Genomic DNA, 18,597 nt, shown 5'->3' with positions numbered 1-18,597 from the left:
ACGCGCAGAGAGGAAGGGCGGCTGAGTGCCTGGCTGACTTTCTCTGGTGGGAGGGGGAAGGAAACCCCCGACCGCACTGAACCCCAGTTCCGACTGCACTGAACCTCAGTTCCGGGCAAAACCCCGTGGACCCAGGCTCATACAGGGGGAGTCTGGACTGTCAGGTAGAGAGAAAGGCACATGGAGACTCAGGGGAGCCGCGGCGGGCAGGTGTCTAGAGGCGTGCGTGCGTGAGTGCTCGCAGAGAAGACTGAATACGGAGGTTGCCGCAGGCTTTCCCTAGCGGAAGGGAGTCAGAAGCTCCTGACTGCACTGAACCCCAGTTCCGACTGCACTGAACCCCAGTTCTGGGTGAGCCCCTGGGGACCCACACTCTAATGGGGGGAATCTGGACTGTCAGGTGGAAACTCAGGGGAGCCGCGGAAGTCAGAGGTCTGGAGGCGCGCGCGCAAGGGCAGGGCTGACTGGAAGCCAAGACTGTCTGCTCCGCCCTGAGACTCCGCCCCATCCAAGCTGAGCACAGAGGCTTTTGCAATTTTGCAAGTCTGATCCTATAAGGCTGTCTCCAGCACCGAACTTCTCCCAGCGTAGACACAGCTGATCCTCACAGCCAACTGGCCTGGAGGTCAATTCCTCCCAGTGATACCAACAAAAATCAAGACTTAACTACAACAAGGCTGTACACACAGTCCACAAAGGGGAGCACCAAGAATGTCCACCTCAGGTAACTGGGGAGGCTGAGCCACTGGGCCATATAGGAAACCTAACACACAAAGCTACCCTACCAACTCAGGGAAGCAACGAAAATGCAGAGGCAAAGAAACAGATCACAAATGAAAGAAATGGAGGAAAACAAACAATTGGATATAGAATTCAAAACCACGGCTATAAGGTTGTTGAAGAATATCCTAGAAAAGGCCGATAAATTTAGCGAGACCCTCGAAGATATGAAAAAGGACCAACTAGAAATTAAACATACACTGACAGAAATAAAAAATATTATACAGAGATCTAACAGCAGACTAGAGGAACGCAAGAATCAAGTAAAAAATTTGAAATACAAAGAAGCAAAAAACATTCAACCGGAAAAACAAAAAGAAAAAAGAATCCAAAAAGTTGAAGATAGTGTAAGAAGCCTCTGGGACAACCTCAAGCATACCAACATCAGAATTATGGGGGTGCCAGAAGAGAGAGAGCAAGATCCTGAGAACCTATTTGAAGAAATAATGACTGAAAACTTCCCCCACCTGGTGAAAGAAATAGACTTACAAGTCCAGGAAGCGCACAGAACCCCAAACAAAAGGAATCCAAAGAGGACCACACCAAGACACATCATAATTAAAATGCTAAGAGCAAAGACAAAGAGAGAATATTAAAAGCAGCAAGAGAAAAACAGTTAATTACCTACAAGGGAGCACCCATACGATTGTCAGCTGATTTCTCAACAGAAACTATGCAGGCCAGACGGGAGTGGCAAGAAATATTCAAAGTGATGAATAGCAAAAACTTACAACCAAGATTACCCAGTAAAGCTATCATTCAGAATTGAAGGGCAGATAAAGAGCTTCACAGATAAGAAAAAGCTAAAGAAGTTCATCACCACCAAACCAGTATTATATGAAATGCTGAAAGGTATTCTTAAAGAAGAGGAAGAAGAAAAAAGTAAAGAGAAAAATTATGAACAACAAATACATATCTATCAACAAGTGAACCTAAAAATCAAGTGAATTAAAAATCTGATGAACAGAATAAACTGGTGAATATAATAGAATCAGGGGCATAGAAAGGGAGTGGACTGATAATTCTCGGGGGGAAATGGGTATGGGGGGTGCAGGAAGAGACTGGACAAAAATTGTATACCTATGGATGAGGACAGTGCTGGGGAGGTAAGGGCAGAGGGTGGATTGGGAACCGGGTGGAGGGGAGCTATGGGGGGAAAAAGGAGAAACAATTGTAATAATCTGAACAATAAAGATTTATTAAATTTAAAAAAATAAAAATAAAAAGTAAAAAGAAACAGGTGAAATTAATTTAAATAATATAACCTATTGTGTCCAAAATATTATCATTTCAACAGGTAGTCAATCTAAAAATTATTAATATGTTTTATGTTCACTATGTTGTACAAAATGTTTGAAATCATGTATATTTTACAATTACAACATATCTCAATTGGACTAGTATTCCATAGCTTTTGGCTCCTATATGGGACAGCACAGATATAGGCATGAAAAATAATACTAGTATGGAAAGAGATTCATTTGATATTTTAAGTAGAAATAAAGTAAATCATAACAGTGTTTAATATGCTTACGTTTTTATAAAATATCTATGTTTATATCTACAAATAAGTAGCTATAACTGTACTGTCCTCACTAGACTACTTTAAGTGAATAAAATTTAAAATTCAGTCCCTTAGTGGTACTAGCCAGATGTTCATAGTGGCTTCCATGTTGGACATCACAGCCATAGGTCATTCCTTCCTTCCCGCTGAACCTATAAAGAGAGGCTGAGCTAGAGAGGACCTGCTAGCCCTGCCCCCAGTGGGGCTTTGCGTCCACTGGGACCAGAGCCTCCATGGCTTTTAACAGTAAGACACAGGAAGGAGGCTCACTTATTGTGCAGCTGTGGTTAAATTTTAACAGGAGCATAGTGTGGGAGCAAAACAACCTACTCCAAGAGCCTGTTCCATTTTGGCACAACTGGAATGAACTGCCATTCGAATTGCTGAGTACTCCATAACCCTGATGTCTCCTTCAGGCACATTCATAGAAAAATGCTCCTTTCTGCTGCTTCAGAACCCGCCTAATGTTCACGGTGGCTTATTTAACATGGTGAGGAGAGCATTGTTTCCTTATTTGCAACAGCTTCTCCGCAGTGCCAGGTCACATTGTGCCCAGGTTTACAGACAGCAGTCTGTGTACATGTGGTAGGAGGAGGGTTACAGAGTGCAGGGATGTTGAAGTCAGGAGACTAAGCCAGGCAGGGTTCTGAGAGTTTACAGCTATGTTAGGTCATATTACCCCCCCCCCCCGCCCCCGCCCCCCCCCCCCCCCCCCCCGGGTTCTTGTCTGCATCCACCCCTCACTCTTTCCAGCTTCTTCCTGACTTGATGGACTGGTTCTGCCTGTTTAGCTTACCTTTGTTCATCAAGATGAGAGGGTATATGATGTGAAAGCATTCTGCCCAAGGCCGCAAAATGTAGGAACTGCTGTGCCCTGGGCCACACAGGCCCATGGTGAAGTCCATTGTCATCACTTAGCCAGTATACTTGTTTAAGGCATTTACGCTCTCTGAGGCTTGGGGTTCTTGTAAAAGAGAGATAGTGACACCTCCAAGCATTGCTAGGAGATGCAGTAAGCTGAAGGCGTAGAGTAAGTGCTCCATAATACCGTGAGCTCTGAGGGGATACATGACAGCATGGCACAGAGTCAGTCACATGGCTGCTTATGAATGGGAACTAGTGTCTCAGGAGAACACTGACATTTTTAGCTTGTGTAGAATAAATTTATGTGTAGATTCTCTGTGATCCTTAGTGATGGTGACTGGTTGTACTATAAATTATTGAAACCAGTAGGGACTCCCCTCGCTTGACTTGAACTAATAGTTTCAAGCTTTTTTCCCACCAAAATTTTTTTAATGTATTTTTATTGATTTCAGAGAGGAAGGGAGAGGGAGAGAGAGCTAGAAACATCAATGATGAAAGAGAATCATTGATTGGCTGCCTCCTGCACACCCCCTACTGGGGATCAAGCCAGCAACCTGGGCATGTGCCCTTGACCGGAATCGATCCTGGGACCCTTCAATCCGCAGGCCAACGCTTTATCCACTGAGCCAAACCAGCTAGGGCTCCCACCAAGTGGTATACCACCCCTGATGTCAGTGGAAGGGTTAATTTACTTGACTTTCATTTCCCGGTTTCCTGGTCTCCCCAGTAAAAGTGCTGATGAGTCTGAAAATGACTAAACAGTTCCCTCACCAAAGGAAGAAAGCTGATCGTTTGCATTTGTCATTGATAATACACGTTGTTCTTACCAAGCTCAGATATCTCAATCCTTATCACTCAGAAACCCTTACGTTAAAGTAGTGTGCTTTATTTTTATTTTTTAAAAATATTTTTAGCCCTAACCGGTTTGGCTCAGTGGATAGAGTGTCGGCCTGCAGACTCAAGGGTCCCAGGTTCGATTCCGGTCAAGGGCATGTACCTTGGTTGCGGGCATATCCCCAGTGGAGGGTGTGCAGGAGGCAGCTGATGGATGTTTCTCTCTCATCGATGTTTCTAACTCTCTGTCCCTCTCCCTTCCTCTCTGTAAAAAATCAATAAAATATATTAAAAATATATATATTTTTTTTATTGATTTTGGAGAGGGAGAGATAGAAATATCAATTATGAGAGCATCATTGATTGGCTGCCTCCTGCAAGTCCCTCTCTGGGGACCAAGCCTGCATCCCAGGCATGTGCCCTGACTGGGAATCGAGCAGTTGACCTCCTGGTTCATAGATTGATGCTCAACTACTGAGTCATGGTGGCCAAGCTAAAGTAGCATGTTTTAAATCACATGTGTAGCAAAGCAAGGAACTTTTTAAAAACTTGTTTTTCCTGGTTAGAAAAATAATATATGCTCATTGAGGATATCCTGGAAAATATAGAAAAATTAGCTAAGAGAATTTAAGCAACACATAATTTTTATCTCCAGAGACAACAACTTACCATTTGATGTAATTCCCTCTTCCTGTCAAAGTTATCACAGAATTTTTTATCCTTTTTATTATATTTAACATGATAGCATAACACCTTTCCCCATATAGTAAAAAATTCTTTTTTTTATTTTTTTAAAAAATATTTTACTGCCAAAACCGGTTTGGCTCAGTGGATAGAGCGTCGGCCTGCGGACTGAAAGGTCCCAGGTTCGATTCCGGTCAAGGGCACGTAACTTGGTTGTGGGCACATCCCCAGTAGGAGGTGTGCAAGAGGCAGCTGATCGATGTTTCTCTCTCATCGATGTTTCTAACTCTCTATCCCTCTTCCTTCCTCTCTGTAAAAAAATCAATAAAATATATTTAAAAAAAATATTTTACTGATTTTTTACAGAGAAGAAGAGAGAGGGATAGAGAGTTAGAAACATCGATGAGAGAGAAACATTGATCAGCTGCCTCCTGCACACTCCCTACTGTGTATGTGCCCGCAACCAAGGTACATGCCCTTGACCGGAATCGAACCTGGGACCTTTCAGTCCGCAGGCTGATGCTCTAGCCACTGAGCCAAACCGGTTAGGGCTAAAAAATTCTTTTAAAACACCTTCTTAAAGGCTTGCATATTCTTTCACTAAATGGATAAACCATACGTAACTTACAGTTCCTCTGTTGTTGATGCCCAGGTTATTTGAGGGACAGGCTTTTTAAGGAGCCCACTTTGAAAGTGGTGCAGAAGCTGGGACAGTAGAGGCTGGAGGAGTGGCACTCCCTGTTAGAAATCAGAGACTGATGAAATGGATTCCCATGTTCAAAGAGAATGGCTGCTTTTTGTTATTCCTCGGCTCCTCGTAGCACTGCTGCTGTCTCCTGTGCTTGCTGGTTAAAGCCGTGATGCAGTCCCCGCAGACATCTGGTGTTTGCTGATTTCTTAGCAGAGAAGTTACAGAGCTGGCCTTTGTGCCAGATGCTCTAAATACACGATCTCATCCGATAGTCTCCACAACCCTGTGGGAAGGTAGGATTTTGTAGATGAATAAACAGTCAGGTCTCTGTGAATGGGAAGCTGGTGCCCTTTCCCCTGGGGACTTGTGAGATGGTATGGGAAGGGGGCACATTGTGGGTGATGGGCACACAGTGACCAGCTCCTCCTTTAAGCTCCTGGTGGCCTGTCTTTGGGGCAGTGGCAAATGGGGGTGGGTAGAGAGGTGGCCCCAGGAGAGGTGCACTTCAGTCCTGGCAGGTACTGGGGCTGCTGCCAGCTGAAGGCACTGGGGAAGGGGAGCTGAGCTGCCAGAGCCCACATAAAAATCATTCTTTCCAACCAGATTGGAGTTTGTGTGTTTGGCTGTCTTTTTTAGCAGTCACATATGTGGTGAGTGGCTCACTGTGTCTGTTTCTACACTTTTAGGGTGTTGGCGCAAGGGATGGGGGGATTATTGAACAAGTGAAGATTACATTTCATTTTTAATTACTATTTAATTGAACCTCATATGGTTGAAGATTTTTCTTTTATTGCTTGGTTGTAAGATGGAATACTGGGTTCCCATCTTACAAATTATGTAATTTGCTTTGGTGTCATTTAAAGGTCATTGTACTGTAGAATGCTACAGGAACTGCTCTTTAAAGTGCTGTATCCATTCTGTGGTCATGTCTGAGGTCAAAAGAGTTTGTGATGCTGCTTTGCAGTATTTCTCTCGCTGGAACATGGACTGTCTTTGAAGTTGGTGTGGAGACTAGCCCCCCAGCAGGGCAGGAGCCTGTCCCACAGAGAAGACCATTGACTTCAAAAGGCCGGAAGAAGGGAGAAGACTGAGCCATGGGGGATAGGGCCCTGCATCGCCCTGCAGGAATCAAAGCATGCTTGTGCTGTGTTCCTTGTCCCTTCTGTGAACACAGACTAGGAACTGGAGAATTTGTTTTGCATAAACTTAAAGCACACGGTTCTATGATCCCAACAGTTAGATTTCAAATGAAGTTTATTTTAGTTGAAAAGGAGATACACTTGGCTTCCCTCACCTGCCACAATGTAGGTCAAGATAATGGTGATTCTTCGGATGCCTTTAATATCCTTAATGTTTTCGTTGGTTTTGGGGGGCAGGTTTTGCACATTATTGGACTGAACAGCAATTAAAGTTAAGCATAGGTACATTTCAGCACTGAGAATCTGCAGATAAGACAGTGATAAATACTGAATGTTTAGCAGATCAAGGAGTAATCATGAATTCTAAGTGAGATATTAAGGACCGTAAGCAGCCAGGCAGGTGGCCAGGGAGCTGAGCACAAGTCGTGCAACTGAGAACTTCCTTAGAAACCTTGCTCCCCTGCAGGGTGATGCTGCCACTGCAGTTGTGCTGGGTGACTCTGTGGGTTTGGATATTGATTTAGTCTGAGGGCTTGGGCGATCACTGGAGATTTTCTTGAGAGTGCTATTTGACCTGGATGGAGGCGCACATGGAAAGGGGCATTATGCTCCCTCGTTGCCAGAGGTGCAAGCCATCTGTCAGTGCAAGCCTTCTGTCAACAAATATTCATCAATGAGTGTCATGCTTCTGCGATTGGCCTGACCTTGTGCTAGTTGCTATTTGGAATACAAAGAAATGTGTGATTCCAGCCCATGAAGAACTTAATCCAGTTGGAGAGATTCCTAAACAGACAGACCTGGGGCAAAAATAGCAGTGACTTGAAAAGGTTGAACTAGGTCTTGAATAGGTAGAACAGCAAAGCAAGGGCATTAAGAGTGTTTAGATAGAAAAAGTCTGACTGGGTAGAGGAGGGTTTAAGTACAAAGAAAGAGGATAGTCTAGTGGTAGAAAGGGTCAGGTGGTAGAAGAACATGGCAGCTAGGCAAGGGAGTTTGGGTTTTCTCCTGTGGCCAGTGGGGTCCCTGGAAGGTTCCTGAGCAGGGGAGTAGCATAGTGTTGGAGGTCCAGCAAGGTCACTTGTGCTCAGCATTCTTTGCAGGGCTTTTGTTTTTTTTTTTTTTTTTTTTTTTAAATATATTTTATTGATATTTTACAGAGAGGAAGGGAGAGGGATAGAGAGTCAGAAACATCGATGAGAGAGAAACATTGATCAGCTGCCTCCTGCACACCCCCTACTGGGGATGTGCCCGCAACTAAGGTACGTGCCCTTGACCGGAATCGAACCTGGGGCCTTTCAGTCCGCAGGCTGATGCTCTATCCACTGAGCCAAACCGGTTTTGGCTCTTTGCAGGGCTTTTGGAGCAGGAAGCAGGTTGGGAGTGAACCCAGAGGAGCGGTACAGTTAGTGAGTGGGCACTGGAGACAGACCTGCCCTCCTGGCCCAGATCTAGCACTAGCACTCTCTAATCAAGGCACCCGTCCTCTCAGAGACTCATGTCCCCAGCTGTAAATGAGGGTAACGGCTCTTCCGGGCTCACCTGAAGGGCCGTTGACAGATGGTGAGTGGTGTCTGTGGAGGCCACCACTGCAGGGCCCTGAAGGGCTTGGGATAGGTACCCGCTATGCCCAAGAAGACAGGAGAGCGGGGTGCTCATGAAGAGCAGAGGGTAGGGGGCTGCAGGAGACTGAGGTTTGGTGGGTGCTGATTCATTTGTTTCCTTCCTCTCTTGAGAAGGTTTTTATTTTTGTAGTGTGAAGCTGCTTCCTATTTAAGAGGTTTTAGAACCATGATTCTCACCCCTGGCAGCACGGTAGACTCACCTGGGGAAGTTTTAAGACCTACTAATGCCTGTGCCTCAGCCCAGGCAAGTTAAATCAGAATCTCGGGTAGTAGAGTGTAAGTAGGTATCTTTTAAAAAATTCTCTAGGCCTGGTTGGGTTGCTCAGTGGGTTGGTGCATTGTCCAGTACACCAAAAGGTTGTGGTTTAAATTCCCAGTTAGGGCACATACCTAGAGGCAACCAGTCGATGTTTCTCACATCAGTGGTTCTCTTTCTCTCTCTCTCTCCACTCCTCCGCTTTCTCTCTCTGAAAAGCAATAAGCCCTAGCTGGCTTGGCTCAGTGGATAGAGTGTCAGCCTGCGGACTGAAGGGTCTTGGGTTCGATTCCAGTCAAGGGCACATGCCCGGGTTTCAGGCTCAATCCCCAGTAGGGGGCGTGCAGGAGGCAGCCGATCCAAGATTCGCTCTCATCATGGATGTTTGTGTCTCTCTCTCTCTCCCTTCCTCTCTGAAATCAATAAAAAAAATATATAAAGCAATAAAATAAAATAAAAACATTAAAATAATTTTTTTAAGTTCTCTTGGTGGTGCTAGAATGCAGGTGAGTTGGGAGCCTGTGCTTTAGAGGTAGAGATGTGGGAACACTGACAGGTTCTGTATAACATACCTCCGAAGAGCTTCCTCATCTTTCGGTACTTTGAGTCTCAGGGTAAATCTGATCGCTGTGCCAAAAGGGAAGAGAGAAAATTACGTGGGTTAGAGAAGAATTACGTGGGTTAGGCTGGCTTAAAGGTTTGCTTAAGTTTTGGCTTTAGTTCTTTTAACACATTTCTTTCAAAGTGGTCTGTGTTTGTAGCCTCACTAAAGTAATTTGGAGCCAGACAGATTCAAAATAAATTTTCTTCCATGACTTTCCTAAAATCTTACCAAACTGAGGCAGCTTTAAATACCAGCTACTGTGTAGTGAAATCTTAAATATCTTTTTTGGAAACTTAGGAGACACAAAATGCCAATAAGGATGCTTACTTGGAAAATGGCTTATGTTGAGAGCATTAATCAATGGTGTGGCAATGACAGCTCAACCCCCAGGGTCTTGGGTTAAGAGTCCATAGGTCTACACCATTAGGGGTGAACCACCTGAATTCCACAGACTAGTGAGGACCCCCATTTTTCATGGGCACGGGGTTCCAGCCATGACTGGCAGGTTGGATGGTCTTAGAGTCAGCAAGCTGGGTTCCAGTCCCCAGTCAGCTGCTTCCAAGCTGTGTGACCTTGGAGAGCTCACCTTCTCTTGCTGAGCTGAGAGCTGAGATCGCCTGCCGTCTAGGCAGCTGTGAGAATTGAATGAGAACTAATGAGTAAGGAGCTTAGTAACATTCCTGGCACAAAATCAGTGCTCACTTTCCATGAATTCTTTTACTTAAGTCAGAAATCACATGGCCCTGGTGCCTTTCCAGTTTGAAGAACTCAGCACCAGATCACACTGACTTGCCAAAATGCCCACATGCTAGGGCTTGACAAGCAGCCACCCTGCCCCTCCAAGATAAGGGTGTGGTGTCCTGGGGAGGAGCAGGAAGAAGGCCCTTTGGGGAAGTGGCAACAGATGGCACAGTTTGGGGGCAGATATAGGCCTGTGTGACTCAGGGCTGCCCTACAGGGCTCTTAGCCCCCCCTTCTATGCCTGATGGGCCTCAGTGTTCTGCACACACAGGCTCTGTTCCACAGCAGAGGGTGGCGAAGCTGGGAATGATTCACTGGAGGATTCTGGCTGCTGACTCCAGCTCAGGAGGTGGAGGCCAGGCTTCCAATGTAGGGTTTCTGCTGGTCTCCAGGGCATTCTTCTCTCTGAGTTAATGAGAACTATAGCCTGGTTGCAAGCGTTAGACAGCCATACTATGTTTTTTAGTTTATAGCATTGCAGATTTGAGGTGAAAGTGTTGTGGGTTTTTTGGTTTTTGGTCAGGCTGGATGGTGGAATCAAACAAACTAAAATAATTTAAATGTTTTATAGTTAAGGAAGAACTTGCTCCACTGAAGTGGAATAAACTATTTCTGAACAACATCACCGTATCTTATTTCCTATTGTCTTTCTGTATCTGTAACCACATGGTAGATGGCATGGGTGGAGGGTGGGGACTACACTGAGCCTCATTCTTTTTGCTGTTGTTGTTAATCCTCACCGGAGGATATTTTCCCCATTGATTTTTAGAGAGTGGGAGGAGGCAGGAGGAGGGATGGGGTGGAGGGATGGGGGGGGGGAGTGAGAGAGAGAAAGAGAGAAAAACATTGATGTGAGAGAGACACATTGATGGGTTGCCTCCTTCACATGCCTTGATCTGGCTGGGATGGAACCTGAAACCCAGATATGTGCCTTTGATCCAGAATTGAACTCAAGACCCTTTGGTGCATGACACTCTAACCCAGGGGTGGGCAAACTTTTTGACTCGAGGGCCACAATGGGTTCTTAAACTGGACCGGAGGGCCGGAACAAAAGCATGGATGGAGTGTTTGTGTGAACTAATATAAATTCAAAGTAAAGGAGCGGAGGGGAGAGCAAGAGAACCCTCCGCTCTTTCGGCTCCGTGGGCCGGGTAGAACAGCTGAACAGGCCGGATCCGGCCCGTGGGCCGTAGTTTGCCCACGGCTGCTCTAACCACTGAGCAATGCTGGCCAGGGCTGGTGCCTCATTCTTTTTTTTTTGTTTGTTTGTTTTTTTGTTAATCCTCACCCGAGGACACTTTTCTATTGATTTTTAGAGAGAGTGGAAGGAAGAGGGAGAGGCAGGGAGAGAGAAACATCAATGTGAGAGAGACATCAATTGGCTGCCTCCCACACATACCCTGACGGGGCTGGGAATTGAGCCTGCCGCGGAAGTACTCGCCCTTAACCCGAATCAAACCTGGGACCCTTCAGGGCTGATGCTCTATCCACTGAGCAAAGCTGGCCAGGGCTGGAGCCTCATTCATAATGTGTCTTTACAGGAGAACACAGTGGGTGGTGCTTTGAGGCGCTGATAACTGAGTGTACCTTCTAAGTGGTTGTGCACATGTTACAAATGCTTTTGTGTGCAGAGTACCTGTGGGCTGACCCCCTCCAGCATCCCGCATCCCAAGCCTCCATGGACTGGGATGACCCGTGTTCTCAATGCTCCTGACCCTGAGTTTCTCACCCTCTGCACTATTGACATTTAGGCCAGAAGTCCTCTGCTGTAGAGCTGTCCTATGCTTTGTAGGTATTAGCAGCATTCCTGGTCTCTGTTTACTAGATGCCAGTAGCAACCTCCTCCCCTTCCCTGTGACAATCAAAGATGTCTCCAAACACTGCCAGAAGTCCTCTGGGGGAACAGTCACCCTTTTTGGAGAACACTGGCCTAAACATAGAGTGTCTTGGCAAGAACATTAGTTAATGTGTCATTTTGGGATATTACAGCCCAACATCAGCACCCAGCCAGGCCCTATCTTGTAGCTACTGCTTCCTTTCTGCCAACGGCTTTTTCCAAACATTATCGTGTGCCATTTTATAGCCAAGTTTAAAAGAAAAATCTAAACTGTGTGTCTACCAGGTCCACAGGGAAGCAATGGTCGACTAGACCTTTCTTGTTTGGAGTGAATCCCCAGCATGAACCAAGCACAGGGATTGGAACATGATAGGTGCTAGTTGATGTTTGCAATGGCAGCAACATCTTTGTAAAACACAGGTCCAAACTTTAAACTTCCTCTCTGGTAGATCATAGTGAAACAATGGATGCTCCAAATGATTTTTGAGAATTAACATTTCCCCCCAACTTTAGACATCAGAAAAACGTGTCTATGGGTAGTTGCTTAGAATTACTCAATTATATGTGCTAATTTCAGCTCTACTATCAGAATGTAAAAGCCCAGAAAATTTGCCAGTAAGACAATTCTGAGAAAATTTCAAAGCTAAAGGACTGATCCCAAAATATAAGAATGTCAGATGTTTTTAGCATTTTGGCTTTATTCAGAAATAAGTGCATTAGCATATTGCTTAAGAGATTTGCCACACTACACAAATCAGTTTTGAAATACTTATTTTATAACCCCACATGAAACCAACTAAGCATGTTGCCAGGTTCATAGTCACTTCACTCATAATTGAGTGGATGTTGTTGAATGTATCATCCTTAGCATGTTCCGGGGGAGGCAGAAATGCCTGCTTATATGGACTTTACCAGCCTTTGCTAAATAAACAGAATGGAAATGATTGCATAGTAAGATCTATTTTTAAATCCACTTACCAGGATAACCCTGCTTATTTGGCTTTATTTTCTAAATAAAGTACTTAAATTAGAATTCAGTAAAAAGGATTTGTTGAGTACTCTGTTGATAAGTATTTATTGAGTAGTGACTATGAATAGTGCCTAAATCATACCATCCATTGATATTAAAACAATTTTGAGCATTTGAGGGAAAAATGTTAACATTCTTTATATGATTATTAATCCATACCTCTGTTGTCAGCAAAACTGGCACCAGGTGTTAGACCAGTGGAGTCAGACCAGACCTTGGTTCAGCAAACTAGATACTTGAGTTCTGGCTAAGAAAGAATTAAGAGCCAAGGCTCAACCTATAAGAAAAAATTCATTTAGAAATCACAGAAGTGGGGGACAGAGCAGGAAGTGATTAACCAAAGAACTTATATACATACGGACACAGACAATAGTGCAATGAAGGTCTGGGGAGGGGGTGGGAGCCGGGTGGAGGGGGGCAATGGGGAGAAAAGGGGGACATCTGTAATACTTTCAACAATAAAGATAAATTAAAACAAACAAACAAAAAATAGAAAGTCACAGGGGTAGAATGGGCTCAGGAAACAAGTTACAGAGGCAAAAAAGGGCCCTTGGAGCTTAGGAGAAAGAGATGCGAGGAAAACGTGCCTGGGGAAGGGATAGGGGAAAGGCTCAGAGAGCTCCATGCAGAGAGCCACACTGAGTCCTCCATCTTGAGGGTATTTATCTGAGGTCTCATGGGAGGATCCCAATAGAATATTCATCAGTTTTCCAGGTGTGTCCTTTCAGGGTCATGGTCTCCACTGATGGGTTGGAACCAGGACAGAGGGTCATTAGGCAATGCAGCTGGACCTGAGGTCAGCCATGGTGCCGCTTGTCTGGTTTGTTGGTTTTCTGGGCCTAGAAGGGGAAACAACAGAGGCCTAGATGTATTTGCTGTGGGTTAGAATCATATTGTCCTGGGGGCTTCATGCTTAAGGACCATTCTCCAGCCCTCTTGTTTATTCCCCCTCTAAGGGGGTCTAACCCACATAATGAGCAACATGCCAGGGGAGGGTCCGAACTGCATGACTAGCGATATGCTAGGGGAGGAAAGGTTACCCTTGGGGTGAGGTTTTGTTTTCCGGGTTATACCCGTTGCTAGGCATCTGGGGCTTTCTGCCCTGGTGACCTTCAATCCTGGCCCATCATCCTTGTTCTGCTTATATCTGTCTGTCTACCACACCTTCATCATAAACTCCTGTGCATATAAGCATAAGGCTGGACTAGGTCTGTGTTTCTTGCTTATTTAAGAATTACCTGGAGAGGCTCTTAAAACTTCTAATTCCTAGGTTTTAATATAGAGATTCTGATTCAGAAGTCTTATGCAAGGCCTGGGAATGTGTATTTTTAACACCCTCTCCTCTCCCTGCTCCCCAGGGACAGGAAATTTTAATGATCAGTCAGGTTTTGGAGGGGTCACCAGATATGATCTCTTTGGAAAATGCCATCACTGCATATCTATTCCAACTTTTTACTTGATTTCACACACACACACACACACACACACACACACACACACACACACACATATATATATATTTCAGAGAGGAAGGGAAAGGGCGAGAGAGAGATAGAAACATCAATGAGAGAGAATCATCCATCGGCTGTCTCCTGCATGCCCCTACTGGGGATTGAGCCTGCAACGTGGGCATGTGCCCTGACGGGAAATCGAATCCGCATTCTCTTGGTTCCTGGGTCGACACTCAACTACTGAGCCACACCAGCCGCGCTTTACTTGCTTTCTTAATCGTGGACTTTTCTAGCTAACTGCATATAAAATGCAAAATTGCAACACTAAAAATCATGGATCTTAGTCTTCTGACTGCTTTCACATCTATTTTTGAATACCTAAGGTTAAACCTTTTGAGATAATTGTGTATTCATGTGCAGTTGTAAGAAACAATTCAGAGAGATCCCATATATCTATTACCCAATTACTTTCAATGGTTTATCTTATGAAACTGGAGTTGTAAGATAATATAACAACCAGGACATTAACATCAATACAGTCAAGATACAGACCATTTCCATTGTTAAGGAGGAAATATTTTTCTGTACCCTCTAAGGTTCTTTTGGCCGGCCTAATAAATTGACATAAGACAGATTAGCAAGAAAAAATTTTAAGTTTAATAACTATACTTCCTGAGATTCCAGGAATACGGAGTAATTTGCCAAAATGACAGAAGCCGTCACCTTAAATATCACCTTCAGTGAAAGACAAAAGAAGATATTGAGGGTGGGGGGGAATAAATTATGGAGGATTATAGGAAAACTCAGTATACAAGGGCAAGATTGTGATAGATTGAAGCCCATGCCTTCAACATTGATAGTGAAGGCAGGCTGTACAGTGAGGGAAACACCCTTACTATTGTGAGTATGCTTTACAGAGGGTTACTTCTACTTGGCTTTTCAGAGCTTCTAGCTTGTCTTCTGGTTCTTAAAATTAACCAGTTTAAAATAATCAACATCCTAAAAGAGGCATATTGTAGGGTGGCAAACTTTGGTTTCCTTCACCATCAATCCAAGCATCCCTGTGTCTTAGTCTATTCAGGCTGCTATAATAGTACCATAAACTGGCTTGCTTATACACAACAGAAATTTATTTATCACAGTCTGGATGCTGGAAGTCCAAGATCAAGGTTCCAGCCTAAATCACCTTGTAGTGAGGATCCTTTTCCTGGTTCACAGCTGGCAGCTGCTCAAAGTGTCCTCACGGTGGAAGGGGCAAGGGGTCCCTCTGGAGCCTCTTGGTAAGGCACTAATGCCGTTATGAGGATTTCACTCTCATGGCCTACTAGTAAGTACCTCCCGAAGGCCCCACCTCCTAATACCATCATATTTGGCAGTTAGTGTTTCAACATATAACATCTGGGGGACATAAACATTCAAACCATGGCACCTCACTTTGCCCTTCTATTACCTAAAGGAGTGCATTTGCCTGCTTGCATCAAAGCCTAATAAGACACAAACAGGAGTTTGCAGCAGAGAAAGTAAGGGGTTATTTTTAGGAAGTGGCCCACACCCAGAGTTACAGGTAAGCTAATGCTCAAAGACCTGGCTCCCGATGGCTTCCAGGAGATAAATTATATAGGGGAAAAATCATTAATCATGGTGACTAAGGGAGTTAGGGTCGTGGTCTCTACTGATTGGTGGGTGCCAGGGTAGGAGTTCAGGGGTTCCTTGGTCAGTGCATCTGGTCCTGATGTCAGCCAAGGTGTCACGTCATCTGATTTCACTCTGCTTTTCTGGATCTGGAGCTGAAATACAACTGAGGCCTACATGTGATAGCTAGCTTGACTAAGACTCTGTCTGTGGGGTCAGTAGACACGTGACATTGTTCCTAAGATTATTGATGCTGAGCAGAACCTCATTGTCCCGAGGGCTTAATGATTAAGGGAGTGGACATGCATGGGAGAAGGAGGCAGGTGAGTCAGGATGCTGGATGGGGCCAATTTGAATCAAAAGGGAAGAAAGAACAAAAGGTCATATTAAAGAAATGAAGCTTTTTTTGTGGTTGCACTTCTATAGCCACACCCATTTCCCTCCCACATGTAACCTACTACTCCATTGCCTTAACTCTTGGCAACCACTGATCTGTTCTCCATACCTATAATTTTGTCATTTCATGAATGTTATATAAATAAAATCATATACAGATGCATCTTTTTAAAAATATTTTATTGATTTTTTTTACAGAGAGGAAGGGAGAGGGATAGAGAGTTAGAAACATCAATGAGAGAGAAACATCGATCAGCTGCCTCCTGCTCACCCCTTACTGGGGATGTGCCCACAACCAAGGTACATGCCCTTAACCAGAATCGAACCTGGGACCCTTCAATCCGCAGGCTGATGCTCTATCCACTGAGCCAAACCGGTCTACAGATGCATCTAGACTTATGATGAGGTTACATCCCAATAAACCCATCTGAAGTTGAAAATATTGGAAGTTGAAAATGCCTCTAATACACGTAACCTCATAGCTTTGCCTAGCCTACCTTAAACATGCTCAAACACAATATTCAAAAACCGCTGGCAATGCAGTAAGTATACTATAGAGTATCTGTGATTTACCCTGTGATCCTGGGCTGACTGGGAGCTCACTGCCGCCGACCAGCATCATGAGAAAGTATCACATGCATATTGCTAGCCCAGGTAAAGATAGAAATTTATAGTTTGAAGTAGGGTTTCTACTGAATGCTTATTGCTTTCACACCATTGTAAAGTAGAAAGAAAAATCAAATTGGAGACCATGTAGCTTATGATCTTTTGGAATTGGCTTTTTTCACTTAGCATAATTCTCTGGAGATTCATCAAGATGTTGCATTATTAATAGTTTATTTCTTTTTGTTGCTGAGTAGTATTCCATGCTTTGGATGCAGCAAGGTTTAACCATTCACCTGTTAAAGGACATTTGATTTGTTTCTACTTTTGAGCTCTTAAAATAAAGCTGCTATGAACATTCATGTACAAGTTTTATATGAACATAAATTTTTGTTTTGCTGGGCTAAATGCCTGGGGATGCAATTGCTGGGTTGGTATGATAATTGCATGTTTAATTTTTTAGGAAACTGCCAAACTATGTTTCAAAGTGGCTGTACTATTTACATTTCCATAGACAGTGTGTGAGTGATCCAGTTTCTCTATGTCCTAGCCAGCATTTGGTGTTGTTATTTTTTTGTTTCAGCCATTCTGATAGGTGTAAAATGATATCTCATTGTGGTCTTAATTTGCATTTGCTTGACAACTAGTAATCTTTAACATATTTTCATGTTTATTTGCCATCTGTATATCCCCTTGAAAATAATGTATATTCTATTGTTGAATTGTGTGTTCTAAAATGCTAAGTCAGCTGTCAGTTGATGGTATTGTTGAGTTCCTCTGTATTTTTACTAGTCTTTTGTTTAGTTCTATCAATTGCTGAGAGAGGGGTATTGACATCTCCAACTATAATCATGGATTTGTCAGTTTCTTCTTTCATTTCTCTTAGTTTTTGCTTTACATATTTTGCATCTCTGGTGTTTGGTGCATACACATTTAAAATTGACATGTGTTGCTAGTAGATTACCCTTTTATCTTTACATAATGTCCCTGTCTGTTTCTAGTAATTTTCTTTGAAGTCTATCTGATATTTTCACTTATTTTTGATCTTCTGATTTGGGTGTCTTATAAATGAGGCTCTTTTTTTTTTTTTTTTTAGGAGTATATCATTCGGGTTCAAAGAGGAATTTCTGTAGAAAACAGCTGGCAGGTAAGCATTTGTGTGTGTGTGTGTGTGTGTGTGTGTGTCTTTAGAAAAACGTTTTAAACTTTTCAACAAAATTCTTATTTGTGGCATCTAAAAATCTGGAAAAATGGAGACATACATAAATATAAATCCTATTCCTTTAGATATAAATCTTTAGCTTAAAAAAGAGTCTTTGTTGTTGAAAGTATTACATATGTCCCCTTTTCCCCCCAGTGACCCCTCCAGCCCGTCCCTGGATCTTTAGCTTTTAGACGTATATTATAAAAGGCTTTTCTATTGTTAGTTATTTGGTTTAGTTTGTATATGATGTTACCATGGAGAGTATCTAGGACTTTGTTCTCTGGCTAGACCCTAAGTAGGATATGCAAATTACTTGTTTTGTTCCTAGTAGTTAAAACCTCATCCTGTGCAGCCTTGGTTTGGGTGGGGAAGTTAGGGTTCAGTCCACCAGGTGGACAGGTGAGGCAGTGCCCTAGACATTATACAGTTTGGACACTGCATTTCATGGACTCCTGAGTTCACCCACTGCCAATTGCTAGTGCTGGCTCCCTCATAGGTGTGGCTCTGAGAGAAAACGTCCTGCGTAGATCTAGAAGTCTTTCCAGTTGACTTGCAGAGGGTGGCTGAATTCTGTATGGAGGCCATTTCTTTCCTGTTTTAATCATTATAATTACCTTCCCATCTCCCATCTTACCTTGTCCTTCACAGCCCAGCTTGACTCTTAC

General features: G+C 43.7%; 1 protein-coding gene across 15 annotated transcripts in view; it reads left to right on the top strand.

Moving 5' to 3' along the window:
• Positions 1-18,597, top strand: part of PXK (PX domain containing serine/threonine kinase like) — a 79,536-nt gene that overhangs the window by 11,507 nt on the left and 49,432 nt on the right. For all 15 annotated transcript variants that reach the window (XM_080674218.1, XM_080674215.1, XM_080674212.1 and 12 more), the window contains exon 2: positions 17,825-17,875. In XM_080674218.1, the coding sequence (XP_080530344.1) occupies positions 17,825-17,875 (51 nt within the window). The remainder of the gene's footprint in view (positions 1-17,824; positions 17,876-18,597) is intronic.

This window comes from Plecotus auritus (genome assembly GCF_963455305.1).
Source record: "Plecotus auritus genome assembly, chromosome: 6".
Lineage (NCBI taxonomy): Eukaryota > Metazoa > Chordata > Mammalia > Chiroptera > Vespertilionidae > Plecotus > Plecotus auritus.
The sequence above is the reverse complement of the archived record's forward strand: the minus strand, read 5'-3'. Positions and strand labels throughout refer to the sequence as shown.